The sequence below is a fragment of the Danio rerio genome, chromosome 18, assembly GCF_049306965.1.
Source record: "Danio rerio strain Tuebingen ecotype United States chromosome 18, GRCz12tu, whole genome shotgun sequence".
In the NCBI taxonomy this organism is placed as follows: Eukaryota; Metazoa; Chordata; class Actinopteri; order Cypriniformes; family Danionidae; genus Danio; species Danio rerio.
Genome location: NC_133193.1, coordinates 11,225,700 through 11,245,959, shown reverse-complemented (window position 1 = coordinate 11,245,959; position 20,260 = coordinate 11,225,700). Strand labels below are relative to the sequence as shown.

General features: G+C 38.3%; 1 protein-coding gene across 8 annotated transcripts in view; it reads right to left on the bottom strand.

Annotated features, from left to right (window-relative positions):
• LOC101882457 (voltage-dependent calcium channel subunit alpha-2/delta-1) overlaps nt 1-20,260 on the bottom strand; it is a 229,543-nt gene that overhangs the window by 39,522 nt on the left and 169,761 nt on the right. For 6 of the 8 annotated variants that reach the window (XM_073930291.1, XM_073930290.1, XM_073930287.1 and 3 more), the window contains 3 exons: nt 6,572-6,632; nt 6,164-6,261; nt 1,266-1,347 (listed from right to left, as the gene is read on the bottom strand). In XM_073930291.1, coding sequence (XP_073786392.1) covers nt 1,266-1,347; nt 6,164-6,261; nt 6,572-6,632 — 241 coding nt within the window. Of the gene's footprint in view, nt 1-1,265; nt 1,348-6,163; nt 6,262-6,571; nt 6,633-15,548; nt 17,035-20,260 lie in introns of those variants that run through there. The other 2 variants (XM_073930292.1, XM_073930293.1) reach the window with 2 other exon arrangements.

The window sequence follows — 20,260 nt, the reverse complement described above, 5'->3', positions numbered from 1 at the left end:
TCGCTCGTCACATGACCTTGTGTTTTGAAACACTTTAGTCACATGACCTGGATGTTTTGAATCACCTTAGTCCCACCTTGACCTGAGTGATTTGGATCATGCTTCGGTACAGTGTTTCGAAGCACTTGCGCTTCGGGATCTCGACACTGTGTCGAAACGTCAGTTTCACGTCAACCATCTCTACCATTTGCCTGCCTGACTAATCTTAAATTAACTGTAAGTCTGTTCTCAGCGTCTGCTTCATTACACAGACGTAATCTGAGAATTAAACAAACAGGAGGTGCATTTTCAGATTTTAATTTTCAAATTTCAAGAGCAAACATTTATTTTTCTTAATGACATGCACGGATGAATTGTTCACCACAAAACTAGCAATGTAAGCCAACAAACTAACATGGCTAGTTTTGATTTCATTTGTACTTTAAGTTAACATTTTCATAACATAATGCCCCTAATTACACATACTATTTTACAAATAACTTGATGTAGTTTGTTATTATTCAAAACTGTTTCATTAAATTTCATTTTGTTGAAAAAAATAATAGAACTATTATAGTAGGTTATAAAACTAATAGAAGGTTTATCAATAGGAGATGCAAAATGCACCCATTAATTTTATGAGCTGACAGGTCAGGTGACGTTTTATTCCATAACAATTGACAAAAATAACATTAGAAGAATAACACTGACATACAGCCTGACAACATCGTATCTGACTGCAGAAACTGAATAAGGACAGCATGTTTTTCTCAGGCACTGTAACTTAAACCAGAACTGAGAGAAGTGTCAACAACTGTTTTTCAAAACAAGTTTGAATCCCAAAAACTCTCACATCTAAACCACCATTTTGAGAAACACTGGTTAAGCAGAAATCGCACATGTGAGTGTTTTATTTCAGCATTACAGTTTTTTACAGCACTAAATTCTATTATTTCAAGAATCTTTATGAAACAACACATCAAATACATAATAAAAAAGCAAAAAATTGAATATTTGGGTCATTCCTTAATATAAAAACAGCATTTGTTTAATTGAAAACACCGTCTTTGTCATATGTCATGTTAAAGTATTGTGTTTTAGGACACCCAGATGTTCGGCTACTTTAATTGAGTTTGCTTTTAACAATAAGACAGCGCATTCTTATTCATGTCAGGACTTTAAATAGAGCTCTGTGTACATGAATGCGTCCCTCTGGAGATTTCTTGAAAAAGCGGGACAGTGAGTGTTTTATGTTGTTCCATGTGTGTGTTTAGTCTTAGACTTACACACTCTGCTCCTTCCAGACTTTGATGAGCTTTGCTGTGAGCCCGGCGTCCAGCAGCATTCGGTTTACAAGAGTGTAATTACCTGAATAATGCAGACAGAGAGAAAGAAAACACTTTAGCGTTGAGTGTTTGTGATTATTTCATGGAAAACTGTGCCTTACTTGTTCTGAATTTATCAGCAGTTCAGATCATTATTACTATAAAGTAAAGCGCCTTCGATGTCCCACAGGATTGAATCAGTCCAATATGAACAAAATGCAAAATAATGAAATTCTAATGCTTTAATATAGTTGGTTAAACCTTTACACACACGCAGGTAGAATTAAAAGTGTTTAGATTTTTTGTCATATTCTTTCATTGAATGGATGTGATTTTGCCGTGTCCCACACACTGCTCAACTTTAATGAATCTAAAAAGTTAATAAATTAGATCAAATTAAAAAGATTTTTTAAATATTCTTATTGTCTTTAACAAGTTATTTGATCAAATAAACCATTTTGATAACTTTTATTTTGCTTTTATAATATTATTACTATTTATTTTGCATGTGTCCTTGAAATTGCTGTCCACCCTGTCATGATGTCAGAGTGAAATGTTGATTAATAAAAAAAAAAACATAAATCAAAGATATACCTTTTAAACTGTATACGTAGAGCTTAAATAGGGTAACACTTTACCAACTGCAGGTACAATCTGTGTTGAATAAATGCTTCTTTGACAGGGTGGACATATGCATTGTGATTGACACTTTATTTATTCATTTATTCATCATTCATTCATTCGGATTAGTCTCTTTATTAATCTGGGGTCGCCACAGCGGAATGAACCGCCAAATTATCCAGCATGTTTTTATGCAGCGGATGCCCTTCCAGCCGCAACCCATCTCTGTGAAACACACACTCTTTCACACCCATACACTACGGACAATTTAGCTTACCCAATTCACCTGTAGTGCATGTCTTATACTGTGGGGGAAATCGGAGCACCCGGAGGAAACCCACGCAAACTCTAGAAAAACATGCAAACTCCACACAAAAATGCCAACTGACCCAGCCAAGTCTCGAACTAGCGACCTTCTTGCTATGAGGCAACAGAACTACCTACTGCGCCACTGCGTCGGCTTTTTCATTTATTGAATATTTTATTGTTAATTAGTTAATGTTTTTATGTTACAGCCAGGGGTGTTCGGTTCCGTTTTTTTTTTTTTTTTTTGAGTCGACTCCGATTCTCAACTCCTACTTTTGGAGTCAGTAGAATCGACTCCATTAACATTCACTTAAAATGGCGAAAGGATTAAACATGTTGTATCATATCGCGCTTTACACAATGCTACTGTGTCAATTGCAGCTTCTCCTCTGGTCAGACAAAACCAGCATTAAATCATCTGCAGTCCAAGAAAATAGTTATCAACCTACACTTTTTTACAGCATATTTTAATTGTCTAGTTTAGATAATTTAGAAAATTACAATGCAATCTCGGAAACAGGAAGTCAAAACATCAATTTATTATCGAAAGGTTTAATGGAAAGATGTGTAGCAGTTTATTCACAAAAAAAAAAAAAAATAAATAAATTAATTAATTAAGCCCAATGTTTAAAAAATATATAAAATAGTCTAAGTATCTTAATATAAATGTTTGATACTTGAATACTATACCAAGTGAATGAAATAATCTGGTACAGTGGATGGTCACGCAAGGTACAACCCAAATCTTCATTTCTTTTTCTCTTTTTTGTTTTTGATGGCTCAATCGATCAATAAACACAAATAGCTAGATTTTCAACTTAATTTAATTAAAAATTAAATATTAAACCCCCTGCATGAAATATTTAACTTAAATAATTCATACATTAATAAACCTAAAGTAAAAAATAAAAGCAGTGTGACAGAGCTGTGCCTAAAGCATATATTGCTCTCTCTCTCTCTCTCTCTCTCTCTCTCATAAATAAAAGTTTCTTTAAAGTGTACTTTTAAATATCTCATTACTTTACTTTTAAATATCACTGGTTGTTCTGTGTAATTCGGTCATTATTGTAATTGAATAAGGGTGTGTTAATGGGACAGCATACGTCAGAAGGAGTGAGTCAAACCTAGTTTTTGAGCACTTATCCTTGGATTTATTTTTATTTGAAAAATCCTCTTTTAGAAAAAAAAAATCATTTGGGATAATTTGGATTTTTGTAGTTGTTTACACAATTAACACAAGAATTCATTAGAGGTGAAATTAAGTATGCTTAGGGCCAAAACAAAACCACAACCAAGTGTATTGTCAGATTTTGTGACAATACATAAATCTTGACTACTTTTGTCATTATGATTAGTGTTAAAAATAGTAATATTATTGTTATTTATTTATTTATTTATTCATTTATTTCCGAAGTAGTCATAGGTTAAATAAATAATTTACTTGAGCATATGGCAGCAGCCAATAGCCTAACATAACATTATAATTTTACCTGCAGTGCTAATTTAAGATGTCGATCCGCAAATAGTATCCTATCCCCTTTAAATTTACACACACGCACACATACACGCACGCACACGCATGTAGTGATAATGATTATTTACATAACAGTAGTGACATATTTCAAATAAAAAACATGAATGAATGTCAAGCAAAATGTAAAAAGAAGACAACAGACAACAGTCTGGGTGGCTCTCTTTGGGGCTTCTGCGGATGGGGGAAAGACAGTGAAGGTGGGCTCATCAGAGAACAATACATGTTTCATATTATCCACAGCCCAAGATTTTTTTACTGCTGGCACCAATGAAACTGACATTTGGCATTGGCATGAGTGATCCGGCCATGTATATTGACCTGTGGAGCTACCAACAGTTTTGGTATGAGTTACACCCATAATGTTGTGTGCATTGTAATATTTTAAGCCAAAATTTGCTATTATTATGATAATTAAACATTCATACTCCGCTCTTACAGGTGGAATGTGCTATCAATGAAGATTGGTCCCCAGGCTGGTCAAATTAAGCCATGAAATTTCCAACACTAAATTGGCCAGTGTCTCAGTTTCATTGTCAAACCTTTGTGTGTGTGTATATATATGAACTTAGCAAACTTTTACAACTATTTTGGTATTCCAGGCATTTAATTCACTTAATAAAAACTTCTGAGGATTAAAGTACATTTTATCTGAGTAATGCAAAAGCTCTTGGTGTGTGTGAGTGCTGTATTACAGCGATAGCATCTCTTTACAGAAAACCGTGAGTCACCACAGCTCTGAACATTAGGATGACAGAGCTGGAGTCATTCCAGAGCAGACTAATCAATCACAGACCGATTAAACGGAGTCACCTTCACAGACTCAGCAGCGCCACACACACGTTGACATCAACCTGACTCAGCCACTAAAGCAGAGTAATCGGAGTCCTCTCACCTCTCGTATCATTACATCATGAGCTCAATAATGACCTCAGCAGGGCTTTATGTTTGCTAAAGATATTTTGTTATAGAGCGGCCCCAAATCTATTTGAAACTTTGGTGACTTTGCACTAGATTAAATATCAAGTCGGTCTGTCCACAGTTGCTTTAATGTCGCTGCAGAAATGACTCATACAATTCAAAACAGTGAAGTTTCAGTGGGTCACAGTTCTGCTGGTTTTGGGGTTCAGAAATAAAATAGTTACAGCATACTGCACGATATCACTGCAAAATATGCTTTTCTTACTACACTAAATATGCTTTTCTAGTTTTTGTACTGTTTCTAATCCAAAAATATCCAAATGCTTAAATCAAGAGGCATTTTCTAAACAAGCAAAACATGTTGTCTTGTTTTCAGATATAATAAGTCAAAATTAAGTGAGTTTTTGTTTAAAAGCGAGTAAAATAATCTGCCAGTGGGGTGAGAAAAATATTTTGGTTTTGCTTTAAAGCAATATTATTTTTCTCACCCCATTTGCAGATTATTTTGCTTGTTTTAAGAAAAAGCTTGTCTAATTTTGACATTTCTTAAAACAATGCCAACTTCTAAAACTTCAGCTGTTTCTCAATACCAAGTCTGAATCTTTGGGGATTCAGATTTGGAAGAACGAACTACCGAAGAAGCCAAAACACAAGTCAGGTACTTCATCAAATGGAAAGGCAGAGTACTTTATAACATCACTTACCTCACCATGGTTTCACTGTACATTATCAATAAAATTATTTAAATATATAAAGCATGGCCTTAAAATTAATATTATATAAATATTATTAATCAATATGTTTGATTTAAGAAAATGTAAACATAAATCACCATAAATGTGAAGTGAAATGCGACAGACTCGTGTCTTTGATCATCAGATCACATGAACTACAATGGACATCATACAAGCTCATTCTGAAAACTAACCTCTATATACATTTTTGGAGATCATCAAATATGTCCCAACAGCTACGTATTTGCAGTTTTTGTTTTTGCAAATCCATGAGAGGCCGCTGTGTATGCTTTTTCAGATCTCAAATTTCTCTCGCAGGTGCCATTCGCGCCTGCTGTTCTCTCATAAATCCACCAGAAGCCACTGTCAACTGACTGACTGAATGACTGACCGATCGACTGGCCCACCCTCCTCCTTCCCTAAATCCAACCAATAGTTTTTAAAAAAGCACCAATTGACCCACAATCTTCAAAAATGTTTATAGGGCTATGTTTTCAGAATGAGCATATGTTGACATACAAGTGTAAAGGACAAGACGTAACCAAAGGAAATAAAGATGTCATCAATGTCAGCATAATTAAATTCTAAAACGTAACAACAAAATTGCCAAAATAATACACCTGAGAACCAATAATATATATATATATATATATATATATATATATATATATATATATATATATATATATATATATATATATATATATATATATATATATATATATAACAAATTAATTTTCACTCACACGTAGGATCATTTGGCGTTTGCTTGTTAATATATTCATTGAAGTCCATCAGGAATTGAGTATTGTTAGATGATACTTTGAGGTCTTTGCAGTATTCCCTGAAAACAAACAAACAAAAAATATTTAGCAAATAATAATTGTAATCAGAACAATAAGGTCAAAAATATTCAAAGAATGTGAAGCTTTGAACCAATTTTTGCCTCTGCCATGTCTGTGAGATCCATTGTTAAGGGGAGTGAAGTGTGGGTCTGAAGGTGTGAATTTATAGGCCTTCAAAGACCAATAGAGTCTAGATACAGCCCAAATAAACCTGTCAAGACTAAACCCTGTAGGAGGTCTGCTGTTTCTGCTGTGTGTGTGTGTGTGTGTGTGTGTGTGTGTGTGTGTGTGTGTATAAACATGTGTTACCTAGGAGCAATAAAGGTGTATCCAAACTCCTCAAATTTCTCCTGTTGTATGGTTTCAAAAACTACAGAGCGAAAGACAGAGAGAGACAGATAATAAATATTCAAAACCATATAGTGAAGTGAATATTTAGTTATGACTAGGGATGTAACGGTATTGTAAATACCGTCATACCGCAATATAAATTTTTTTCGATATTACCGTAGTCGCATGACTCGGTAAAACTATAGGTCTTCTGAGAAAATTTGCTCAGGCGAATGAAGCGAACGAGCGGAAACTACAATTCCCATCAGCCCATGCGTGGCCATCATCCTTTGCGGTCTGTTGTCACTACAGATCCAGTAATGCGGAAATGGAGTGTGCTTCTAGTAGCGGGGATGAAAAAGAGCTGGAGATGATCGAAACCTAAAGCCGGTGTTGTCGCCGCACGCGTACTGAATAGCGGTGTTGTCGCGCGCGTACTGTAAAGCAAAGAGGGGGGTTGAGCGCGCATACTCAAGAGCGGTGTTGTCGCGCGCCCACTGAAGGGCGGGACGGAGCGTGTGTCGCATCGCGGGGGCACTTTTGATCATTTTGGAAGGGCACTTTCTATCCAAGACTAAAAAGGGCATGTGCACTGCACAGGTTGAGCCCTATGTGTGCACGTGCCTGCAAGTTGGGGAATACGAGTAATAACAGTCATGGGGACTGCAAAAACACAGCACACTGTTCAGATTGATGCAGACATTGACTTGTACCGCAAAGAGACCCTCTATCTCACTCATGGCTTGTCCTCTCAGGTGGGGGAAAGACAATGCACAACGTTACCCACTGCTGTCAACCTGGGCCAAGTCATATCTCTGTCCCAGAATCCTCAGTCCCAAAGGAGAGGGTTTTTTTCTGTTGCAGGGGACATTGTAAATGCCCAGAGATACCAGCTTTTACCAGATTATAGTTATATGATAATTTTCCTTAAAGCCCATCTCTATCTAAGTAAGTGAGTGAGTGATTCAATGTTGAATGTGATGAGTTTTCAACAATACTAAATTGAAACTTAATTTTTTTACATGGTTTAATATTTTTTTGTTATTAAAATTGAAGTTCCTGTTTCAAAGCTTACAGATAGATGACTAATTTGTATGTCATTGACACTTTTGGCACTTTTTTGGAGTATTTTCATAAGTTTTGTTTTTTCCTGTAAATGATTCAATAAATACCGTACCGTGACATTCATACCGAGGTATTACCTTACCGTGAAATTCTGATACCGTTACATCCCTAGTTATGACACATTTGTAAATCACAGCTGCTTTAATTGAACTACTGTTTTCATTACAGAATACATAAAATTAGCCAAAACTACGTAGTTTGATATGGACTGATAAAGCTGGTATATGAATCAAACAATGGGTGCCAAGGCGGTCTTCAGCAGATCTACAGTAGCTGGCATTCACACAATCTCTAAACCAGCATGCAGTGGTGAGCATGTAAAAGACAAATGTATAGTGAATTGTCCATCAGTTGGTCTACCTAACATACATTTCTAAAATAGCCTAAAACCCCTCTCAAACTAGATAATCGGATTAGTCTGAAGGTGAAATACATATTATGTCAAGGTGGTCTTCAGCTGGTCTGGAATCAACAGCTGTAAGTCCACCAAGCATCTTAAACTGGTGAAAAAAGCAAACTGGCAGACCAACAAATCAAGCAGGTCATCAGATGGTCTATAGCTGCAGAAATGGTTAAAAAACAAAGGAGCTTAGAATCTAAAGAACCAGGTCTTGAAGACCAACAAGGAATGGCAACCTGTCTTTAGAAAGTCAAGCTAGTAAAACAAAAGCCAAAAACCTTAAAACAAAAACAGGAGACCAACAATGTATGGCAATCTTGTCATCAGCTAGTACAAACTTTTTAAAAAGTATCCCAAAACCCACTAAAATCAGGAGTCCAACAACGAATGACAAACTTGCCTTTTGTTGACTTAGCTGATATTCATAGTTGAAAAAGCCCCCAAAAATATCTAAATCCAATTGATAGACCAGACTAGAAGAACAACATTGCATGTAATTCTAGACTTTAGCTGGTTTAACTGGCCTATCAGCTGGACTATCTCACATAAATAGGTCAAATATAACCACTTTTAAACTAACAAACAAAATATGTATCATGCCTAGCTAGCATCCATGGCTAAGCCCCAAAACCCTATAAAACAAAGGACAGACAAGCCTGGAAGATATTGTATTAAAAAAAGTTTCCAAACCCCCAAAACCAACTTAAAGAGTTCACAATTAGCTAATGATTGGTAATAAGCTTGTTTGGCATGCTGTCCCAGGAGAGAGCCCTGAGCTTATAAGATCCTTGAGCCCTGAGCTCTCTCCCATTAGTAGGTTGAGAGGGGAGTTTAAGCTCAGATAGATCTTGATGAACTCCCTTAATGGCTAAGGAGAGATATACGGCTTGCTAACAGCTTGACTTTGACGCCAATTTGGGATGCTCAATTTACTTAGGTTGCGTATATTTTGGACTGTGGGAGGAAACCGGAAAACCTGGGGAAAATCCATGCGAGCATGGGCAGAGCGAGCAAACTCAGCACAGAAATATCAATTGGTTTAGTAGGGACTTTAACCAGAGATATTCTTGCTGTGAGGCAACAGTTCTTATCACTGGGCCAAAGTGTCGTCAGTCTAGAAAGGAGAGGGAGTAGAGGTAGGTGTGGGGATTATTCAAGACTAAGCTACTGAGATAAAAAAAACTCTGGTTATTTATAGAGAGTTAGGAATCATCTGATTGGTGAATCAATTGTAGGGTAATGCAGGACCAGCTGTGGTCAATCATAAGCAAGCAATTCTCTTGAAATTAGTTTATAAATAAACTTGACAAATAGACCAGTGGTGTGTGAGTTTGGAATGGGTGGTATAACTAGCTAATAACTAGCAAAAGAGTCCAGCTTAATAGACCAGCAAACCATCTTTTTAACATGAAAATCACATTGTTATTAGAATATTCATTACAGGAATCTCTATGTATTGCTATTAGCATTGGACAATGACAAAACCCATAATGGTTGATTTGACAGAACACATTTTAAATGAGAAACTGTAAAAAAGAGAAGCTAAACAACCAAAAACAATAAGCAACAACATGCAAAATGAATGCAATGTTTAAGGATTTAAATGTGCTTGTGAGAAAAAACAGATTATGTTATTTGCACACACACAGATGTGACTGCTCTGGGAAAAAAAGCATAAAAAACGAAAGACGCATGCTAATGACTGAAAATAAAACGCTTAAAGGAGTGATGAATGAAATACAATGTGAAGATCAGAAAAGAGGAGGTTGCGGTACTTGCCCTTGTTTCCTGTGGTGGAAATCCAACCAATAAGATAATAAAGAGAAAGACAAAGTTACAACATCTTTCATACTCTGAGAAGATGTCCAACATTGTAAAGCATACTCTGAAAACAGCACTTCACATAAAACATGCTTATGGAGATGATGGCAGTTTTAGACTCAACCAAAGCCTGGACACACAACAAAGGCTGTGTTTGAGATTACAAACGCGAAGAAATGGACGCAGACAGTCCTTCCATTCAACACTTTTCGTAAGAAAGTTACGAGGCGAGTGGGTAGAGAGTTTGGCAGGAATGGTAAAATAATTCTGACGCTTGATGAAAACCTCAAATGACATGATGGTCGAACAAATTGACATGCAGTATTCACAATCAGCAAAAAAGGTCAGCCAGTGTTTGGTGAAGTCACATTTTTGTGGATCGCACATGAGTCATTAATATGAACCAGCAGATCGTTCCACACACTAAAACAGAACCAGACCGTCTAAGTTTACTAGAGAAATTACTATGCCTGGAAACTGCACTTTTACCAAGACAAACAATAGATTCAACTTTTTAAGGTCTAAATAAAAAAAACTCAAATTATTCAGATGCATCTAACTAACTACACCTTAATACATTGTGGAACGATGGCCTGCTGTGAGTAACATGGTGTTCTTGGTTGATGTTTGAGGCAATTACTTCGAAAGTTAGTAAAATCTATTATGAAGATCACTGCAGGGCAAACAGAAACCCAATAGCGTTAAAACCAATTTAGATACTTTTATTAAAGCCACAAGATGCCACACATGAATTCAATGTGGTTAATGTGGATAATCTGTGCTTATTTTGAATATGGCTTGTTGGACTTGATTCATTCACTAAAGTTCACCAAATCTGAGGCAAACAAACTTGAAAAAGCCAATCAAGATTGGGTATTATTAGCAGAGTTTAATCAGGGTTGAATCTAAACTCTGTAGTTGTATCCAAAATCACCCCATATACGCTTAAATAGTGCACAATTTGAAGGAGCAGCCAGTTGTAGTGGTGTCAAAAACCATAGTGGAAATTCTAAAGTGCACTCAACCAATCAACCGAGGCTCATTGCGGATAAATACCCAGGTCTGCATTTTTGGGGACAGTGAAATATGTAACCGCAGGTACGTTAGTAAGTTTTTAAATATCTCAAATTTTTCTTGCGTGTCCTTTTCTCGCATAAGTCCACCAGAGGGTGCAATATACACTTCAGCCAGCCAGGCCAGCTTGCTGTGGACTGACTGACTGACCCACCCCCTTCCCATACCTGCCAATGCTCCCGTTTTTCCGGAAAGTCTCCCGTATTTCAGACCCATCCCCAGTATTCACTTTGCACGCACCCAACCCCCTCCATCCCAGCTCTCCTGGTCTCCCGGATTTTATGAACTAAATTTTGGCAGGTATGCCCCTTCCCTAAACCCAACCGATAGTTTTTAAAAGCAATCTAAAAAAAAGAAAAGCTGTCACGGCCACATGATTTGGCCACTTTTGGAGCCCGTTGTTTATTTATTTTATCCTATTTTTGGCTTTTGTTTTACCTAGTTTCTGTAACAGTTCTTTGACAGTCTCAGACCCCATTGTCATGGTCAACTCCACTTTGCGTCCCAAGTCCATTGGTGTATGCGGCAAACTACCGGACAAACTGGTTACACCAGAAAAGCCATCCACACAGAGGTAAGCAGGTAACGCTAAAGGAACAGAAGCGATTAGCGGCATCATACCACCCCATAGCACTCATTTTACAGAAGAAATGGAGCCAAACGTTACTCCGGGTACATAATTTGCAGTCTCCAAAACAGGGGTTAGTATCCACAATGAGCCTGTGTTGCAATCAATCCCATAATGCACCGTAATAATGTGTGTACACTCTAATACCCATAATGCACTGTGAGAGTCTGATTGCCACACATGACCACAACATGGCATCCAGAGCACATGTTGGTTTAAATTGCTAAATAGTCTATTATTTAATTGTCCCAGTGCACTAAGTGCTCGATTTCACTTATACGTTTTCATTCCATTTTATATACTACATAAGTGGACTGATGTAGGGAATAGAGAATTAGGGTATATGGTGTGAGTTCAGATACAGCACATGTGACATTGGACCTCTTGAGTAAAATTCGATGAACAATGCTCTTTCAAGAGATGCCCTATAAAGCTTTTAAAGGTGGCAGTCTGACTGAAGATCTTCACATGGCAAAATAATGCAAAACTATTTCAACACCAATATTCAAGCCATATTAGAGATCAGAATATCATAAACAATTGGCAATAGGCTCGTTTGACCCAAGAATGCGAAATTAAAACATTTTAAAATTCCAAAATGTATTTAAAAATAAATTACCAATATACATAAATGCTATTACCGAATATACTCCACATCCCTACAGTGTACAGTTGCTCATTAGCTCTGCAAAAGCACAGCTTCTGCTCAGAAAAAGCACAGCTTCTGCTCAGAAAAACAAGAACAGGCTACGTCCAATGATGACTGTGAGCCCGTAATAGTCTGTATGTCTGTGCATGTCAAATCGGGGTGGTATTATGCCCTTGTTTGCGTTCAAATGTGTGTTTGAAGCTTCTGTCAAAGTGTCAATGAGTTAATGGCTCCACATCTGTTCAGAGTTTGCCATCAAAACACAATTAGGATGTTGGATTCTTCTCTTCTCAAACGAGTCTGCTCTCCAACACATGTGAGGCTAATCATGTCGAGACATCCAGAACTTGTAATTTCTACGATCTACCAGGTCCAAGTGGCCGAGTCCATCATCACAGGTTTCAGTTACGACCAGCCATAAGGACACGTCCCTCGAGAGAGCTCTGCGTTCACCTGTTCTTCTCATTACTTTTTCTACACGGCTCCCAAAAGCCACACTTCTCTCGTTCTGCATGTCTGAAGTTTACATTCGGCTTTCGGCTTTGGTCATACAAGCCCTGTGGAGCTTCTAAGGTATCCAGGAGCACTCTGAAGACCACCGCAAAGACCTGACCCCTGTACCGCTGCCTCTTTCCCCTCTCTCAATAACCATATGGACCTGACTCTTTACGAGCCCGTAAACCTACGCCAGGATCCTTTACGACAAGAAATTGAGAGAGAGAGGGGGGGGATAAGAAGAGGAAGAGAGTGAGAGACGCCGCATGCTCACACATTTCTGCGGTAGCACACTTCAGGATACAGAAATATCATTCTTAGCACATTAACACACACCCAAACACCCTCGCACATCATAAATTAGATGCACAATTATAACTGGCGTACAAAACACCAAATTGGCAAAGGTTCCTGCTTCAAGTAGCTGAGTGTTACTGCTTACAAGCCACAGCATGACCTCTTGTGGCCCCATTTCGGTCTTCAAAACCTGCTTTGCTCAATGTTTCACCAGCTAAAATTTCCTTTGTTGGCTCCCCAGCTTGGAATGACTAAAGTTGAAGCTATGCGATCTTACAAGGCACTGTTATGCTAAAATAATTACACTGATGAGCAGTAAGAAGGGGAAAAGCTTCTGGCTCGGAGCTCTGCATTCTAGTGTGATCCTTGTGGATGGCCTCTGTGCAAGAATAAAACTCATAATTCATTGCACAATCCTTCGTGCTGCAGACCTAAAGGACGAACCAAATCATGCAGCTTGTCGAGGATAGGTGTTGCTTTTGTTTTTCAAAAATAATTTTCATTGCGAGTATCACCAGATGTGGTTTGCTGTGTCATTTTCTTCAAGATTTGACATGGATGTGCATTCAGAGATGTTCTTGTTATTTGAGTCTCTCCTTTTTATCAGATCAAACCAGTTTGGCCATTTTGCTCTAACACTAAATTCCCCCCATTTCTCTCCCCCAAATTATTTCAAACAAGTAACTTTGAAAACCTAATCCTCTAAAGGATTGTTATGCTGTGTTCACACCAGATGCGGAACGCGCGGATAAATCGCGGTATTTGCGTGTAAAAAAAAAAAAATTGAGTTTACTCGCTTCATTCGCGCGTCAAACCCCGCTTCACTCGCGAGTCAAATTCACATCAGAACAGACGCGGATTCGCGTGATGGGCAGGGCTTCTGTCTGCCCGAAGACTCTAGCTTCGTAGCTAAATGGCTAACATAGATTTAATGAAGAAAATAACAGTGTTTATGTGCTTTATGAAGACTGAAAAACAGCGTCGATACGTTTAGGGTCGTGTCTGAGTCTACTACATTCTTTCAGAGGTGCATCCAGCTCTGTGAGCTCATAAACTCATAAACCTGGATGACGGAGGCTTTCAGCAGTGTTTCTGACTGAGCCAAGCCGAGTTTTCATGAACTGTTGTCGGTGAAGGCTGGAGGATTTCCCTCGGAACACCGACAGCAGGTTCTACGTCACAGTCACGCCCCCACAAGAGCAAGCTTCTGATTGGTTAATGCGGCGCGAATGTACGCTGAAGTTCAGATTTTCGAAATCAAGAGATTCGCGCGAAACGTTCATTAAGCACGTCAAACGCGCAAAACGCTCAATTCGTCCCTGTCATTCGCGCAATTTGCGTCATTCGCGCCACGCCATTCGCGCATATCGCGCCGCAGGATGTCTTATCGTGCGTTTGCATTGACTTAACATGTAAATCACTCACGCTTGACGTGCGTGCCGCGTCTGGTGTGAACGAAGCATTAGACTGTGGTAATCTATGGTAAAAACTGGAGCTTGGAACATTCCAAAGAACACTGTAATTTGAACAGCATCTGTGATTTGAATGGCATCCTTATCACAAGGTTTAAATCAGGGGTGTCCAAAACTCAGTCCTTGAGGGCCAGTGTCCTGCATAGTTTTGCTCCAACTTCCTTCAACACACCTGTTTGGAAGCTTCTAGTATACCTAAAAAGAGCTTGATTAGCTGTTTCAGGTGTGTTTAATTAGGGTTGAAACTAAAATATGCAGAACACCGACCCTCCAGGACCAAGTTTGGACACCCCTGGTTTAAATAATCTTGGATCTGGCCCATATCCAGAGCATATAGCGTGCAGTACATTTGCCGTAGCAATCAAATCAGCGCAACCCTGATTCCTGCAAGGCCCCAGTGACAGGTAAATCTTTGCATTGATCCCATCGGCTAGTCCGAACACCTGCCATGTGACCTATTTGGACCTGCACCTTTTCCATGATGGATGTTCATCGTTCTCTAGCCTCCTATGTACAGACTGCAGCTCTGGCTTTTACTTTTGAACTGCTTGTCCCAGCTAAGCCTGGTTTCTCCCAAGGTTTGTTCTCCATTTCCTTCAATCCATGGAGTTTTGGTTCCTTGCTACTCCAATACTTTAATTCGAATACGAATAAGACATTACTCTGATCAAGAGCCTAGCATGTAATCAGAGATTTTCGATGACCTTAATGCAGCTAAAGTAATAATCATAGTAAACATTAATCAAATTATTTGCATTATTGAAGTGCAGTACAGAAATGTAAACACCTTAATCAACCTATTACCTAGGACTTTTCGTCACATATCGCGACAGGATAGTCCATACACACATGGCGGTTTGACACTTTATTCTTTGCACCCACCAAGTCAGTTCAGGATCACAGACACCTGCATTTTCAAAGGCTCAAGTGCAAGCACAGTGAACTCCGGGGAGATCATTTGAACCGCCATCATTGAATAAAACTTAACAAATGTTGTCTGGGAAATGCAAAGGGTTTCTTTTCATTTATTGTGCTTTATCAAACAACCCTCTTCTCTCATTCCTTACTTCAGACTCTCATCCAGCACCTCACAGTTTGCTGTAAAAATGCTTGGTTCCACACAATTTCTTGTTGTCCCAACACAAAGTAAAATTAACTGTTTAGTAGGTTGAACATGAAAAAAAATGCAACATTGGATAACGTGGTGATGTAATGATAATTGATTTATGTATTATAATGCATATTGGGAACATGAAAAGCACATTCAAAAAACTCATATAAGCACAAATTTAGGTAAATTATTAGATTACTGATGTCCATGACACTGTTTCTTCTGGCTTGCTTGGGGTGGGTGGAGCTGCTGGTGACTCTACTTTACTTCAACAGTCAGATTTGTATTAAACTGAACCACTACTTTCCCACTTATGACTTCTAGAGGTATCTATAATCCTGGACCAGGCCATCTCCTGAGCAAACGATGTGGCGATCATGGACAAGTGGAGAGCATGAGACAGATTCCTGAAAGATCCAAGTGCCAGATGAGTCTTTACGTTGATCGCATGGGCCAGTGTGAACACCCGCCAGTGACCTACTCACAACTGAAACTTCTCCACGATGGATGCCCTGCATTTTCTAGCCACCAGCGCCTATACTGAAGCTCTGCAAAAGAAGCTTGGCCTGAGGAGAAATGGTCATGCCCAACTGAGCCTGGTTTGTCTCAAGGTTTTTTATTTCAGTTTCGTCAATTGGTGAAGTTTTGTTCCTCACCACTGTCTTGCTTTGTTTGGGATTTGTGGAGCTGCGCAACGATGAATTTGCTCTTCAGTGTTTGCACTTTCTGCAGTAAGAATTAAACCACACCGAACTGAACTAAACTGAACTTCAACTCTGAAAACTGAAATGACACAGTTTCGATTTACTAGAACTTCCATGTTAAGCTGCTTTGACACAATCTATGTTATTTAGCAATAAAGATGAATTAAATTGAAAAGAATATTAGCGTGCTAAAATCCCAGTATATCAGCAGTTTCTGAAACATTCAGAGCAGCCCGTCTGGCAGCAATAACTATGCCATGTCACTTTTCTTCCTCATTCTAATGCTCGGTTTGATTTTCAACAGACTGTCTTGATCACATTTACATGTTGTATTTCCATGGCTTATAAATCAATTCTAGTATGGAATCTGTTACTTTGACATCAGCCCTCAATGTTTTCAAGGTTTTTCTTTTTTACATCTCCAACTGAGCGTGCATGTTTAGACAAGCACCAAACACTGTCAGCAATTAAACGACTGATGTTTCACAGACCAAGCATAAATAAATATGACACTCAAACAAACAGATGAGTTAAGCTTTGAAAACTAATCTACAATCATGCATAAAAAAAAATGTAAATAGTGTCAATAAAAATGGCTACAACTACGGCGGCAGACAGTAGGGGAACTTCAAAAAAAGATAGAAAGATAGTACTTGCCCCATTGTGCTGTTTCATTCAAAGATGGAAAGCAGGAAAGGACAGATCACAGACAGATTTGCAAAAAAAAGAGATTATTAGTATTGCACATGTGGATTTCATTCATTCATTCGTTTTCCTTCAGCTCAGTCTCCAATTTATCAGGGATCGCCACAGTGGAATGAACCACCAACTATTCTGGCATTTGCTTTCCAGCTGCAACCCAGAACTAAAGCCAATTTAGTTCATCAAATGCACTTATAGAATATGTCTTTAGACTGTGGGGCAAACTGGAGCAACCTAAGGAAACCAACGTGAACACAGAGAGAACATGCAAACTCCACACAAAATGCCAACTGACTCAGCTGGGACTTGAGTTGTTATGATATTGAAATTTAGTTATTTTAACATTATTAAATGTTCATTTCCCTTTAACATTTGAGCACTGTTGAGCACGTTCTTAAACGCCATTTGCCATTGTCTTCATTTGCTAAACAGAAATGACTGTGATTGGCCGTGAAGGTCATCAGTTCACCGAACTCACCGCTGTTGATTGAGTGTAAACCAAGCGGCAACATACCGCTCTCCCTCGTGAAGCTAAAACTAAAGTGACTGAAATTGCAATTCATCGAAATTCCACTAGGCCTGGCTCCATTATACAGCACACTTCTACTGACCCTGTTGTTAAAATGGCCAATTTTACAGCAGAAAAAAAAGGTGTTTACTGCCTGATACAATAAATCATTTTGGTGTATATACTTAATGTTACACTTCATCACAACTGTGAGGGGGTGAATTTTTTTCATAACTCATCCGTTTTGTTTATATTAAGTTTTATTAAGTCTGCATAATTAAGGGCGTGGCCACTTGAGTGAGATCTAGGTCTCGCTGGTCAATGTCACATTACCTCAGCTGATTCTAGCTGATTATTCACTGAGCTCGGCATATACATCGTAATTTTGTTTTGTTTTATGTGGCTTTACACAGTCAACTGCCTTTTGGATTTATTTCCTACAATTATCAGATACTAGGACATACTGCGCACCTAATTGTGCACAAACCATTTAAGTGGCCTCCCTTTCCCAGGTGAGTGAAATTTTATATACCATAGCTATAAATTAATTTAATTTAAGATAATTAATAATTTTTAATTTTGTTAAGTAATGTAATGCACTCCAGAATCTGACAGATTGATTAGCTGTAGGCTATAAAACAGTCATCTGAAATATTGTCATACAGTTTTATGCCTAGATTTCATAAATAGCCTTGCATTTACTAACACAGACTATATTTGAAGTATTTAGAAGTAATTCGCAATATGTAAAAATATCAGGTTTTCTTCCTGTAAAAAAACGTCATAAGAACAATGCTTATGGGCTCAATGTACAACAAACGAGTAGCAGGTAATGAAGTATTAAGAGTTTCTCCCAAAGAAAAGTCTGTCTAAACAAAATGCTAGCTCCGTTCAGGCTTTGCCTCTCTGCCTTTTTTGGAAACCTCCGGTTGGCACAATGACGCGCAAACAAAATGGCGACGGTTTGCCAAGCCTACTTGTAGCTTTATTAGTGTTCTTCAGAAATCTATGTTACATGATGTCACAGATACCACGTCCATATCTTTTACAGTCTATGGTGTAAACACAGTTACATGGACGCTGAAGTGTTTAAAGATCAGCTTATCTGTTTATAAGCTGACATAAGAGCGATCCGCTGATGAATCAACTGATCTTTGGTGTCCTTATATCTGTTTTTACACTCAATCAACAGCGGTGAGTTTGATGATCTGATGATCCTCACAGCTAATCACAGTCATTTCTGTTAAAATGTTAGCGTGAAATTGACATGTTAAAAATTTCAGCACCGATTGGTATCGAATTCCAGTATCGTGACACACTAGCTCTTGAACCAGCAACCTTCTTGCTGTGAGGTGACTGTGCCACCACACATGGATTTACATACTATAATAGATTATAGTACTAATTATTTTAGAATAGTTGCAAAACAATGAAAATTGTAGTCATTATTTACTGACGTTTTCTCACTCAGCACAGTGTTGATCAACATCTTTGTTTTCCAAAACCAGACTGGTCAGAGGTGCGTGTTCGAAAACCATCATTAGCCAACTAAGTTCGCAAGTTCTGTCGTAACAAACATAGTTTGTTGATTTGGTGTTTCCCAAATCCATCGTTCCAACAAACATTTATAAACTGCGCCTCAATCGTGTCACTTGCAACTACACCCCTAGAGCTGTATTTAGAAGAATAGTTCCTGGCTGTGCTCTATTGCCCCTATGCCCTATTCATTTAGAACGTTCCAACATTTAAACTTGGTATGATTAAAAAAAAAAACATTAAGGTCATCTCTCTAAGGTGTAATTTGCTCTCAAATTATAAATATGTGCCATTTACATATATAATTTAGGTAATATGAAAACAAATGCATGATTTACTAAAACTAATATTGGATTTTTTTAAGCATGTATGCAAGTAAAACAATACAATTTGCACAAAAAATTATGAAGTTTTACTCTAAAGAAGTTGTTGCTCCACCCCATTTAGAGTGTCATTTGCGTGGTTCAAACGATGGATCTGCGACAAAGCAGCTACGGTTTTGGGAAACACCCATCACTATATTGTTCTGTTCCTAAACGATGTTTTCGAATCAACATAACTGAATCACATAACTGTATTAGCCTGTTCATCAAGCTTCAAAAGGCATGTACATATCTCAAGAGTCAGAAAGACTACATATAATGATACAGTGATTTTATGGATGAACTTTCAGAGCAACCTAAAAGTTCTCCTTTTATCTTTGATAGAAGTTTTAGACTCGCACAAAAGTCAGTAAATAATGGCAATTTTCATTTCAGAGTCAACCGAATGCTCTGGCTTAAGCACAAGTTAAGCTTTATCGACAGCATCTGTCACTTACCATGGAAAATAAGTTTGACGTATACCTCAGTTTCTAAAAGCAAAGCCCCCCAAAAACAAGGTCGCCCAATATACTTCACTATTGCTAAATCATTTTCTGTGCTAAATTGACAGAATGCCACATGCTATCGATAGAGTTTAACCGGCAGCATTCCTCCAAATGAGCTGTGCGTCTGTGTTTGTGTGTGTGTAGCTCTGGAGCAAAGCAGAACATGTCCAGAGGGGAGGGAGCGTTTGCAGTCTCTCTTCCCAGCCGGGGCCCCTGTGTGCTGGGGAGAGTCAGATCAAACGCCTGGCTACACTGCTCAGGATGGGTGGAGACCAGCT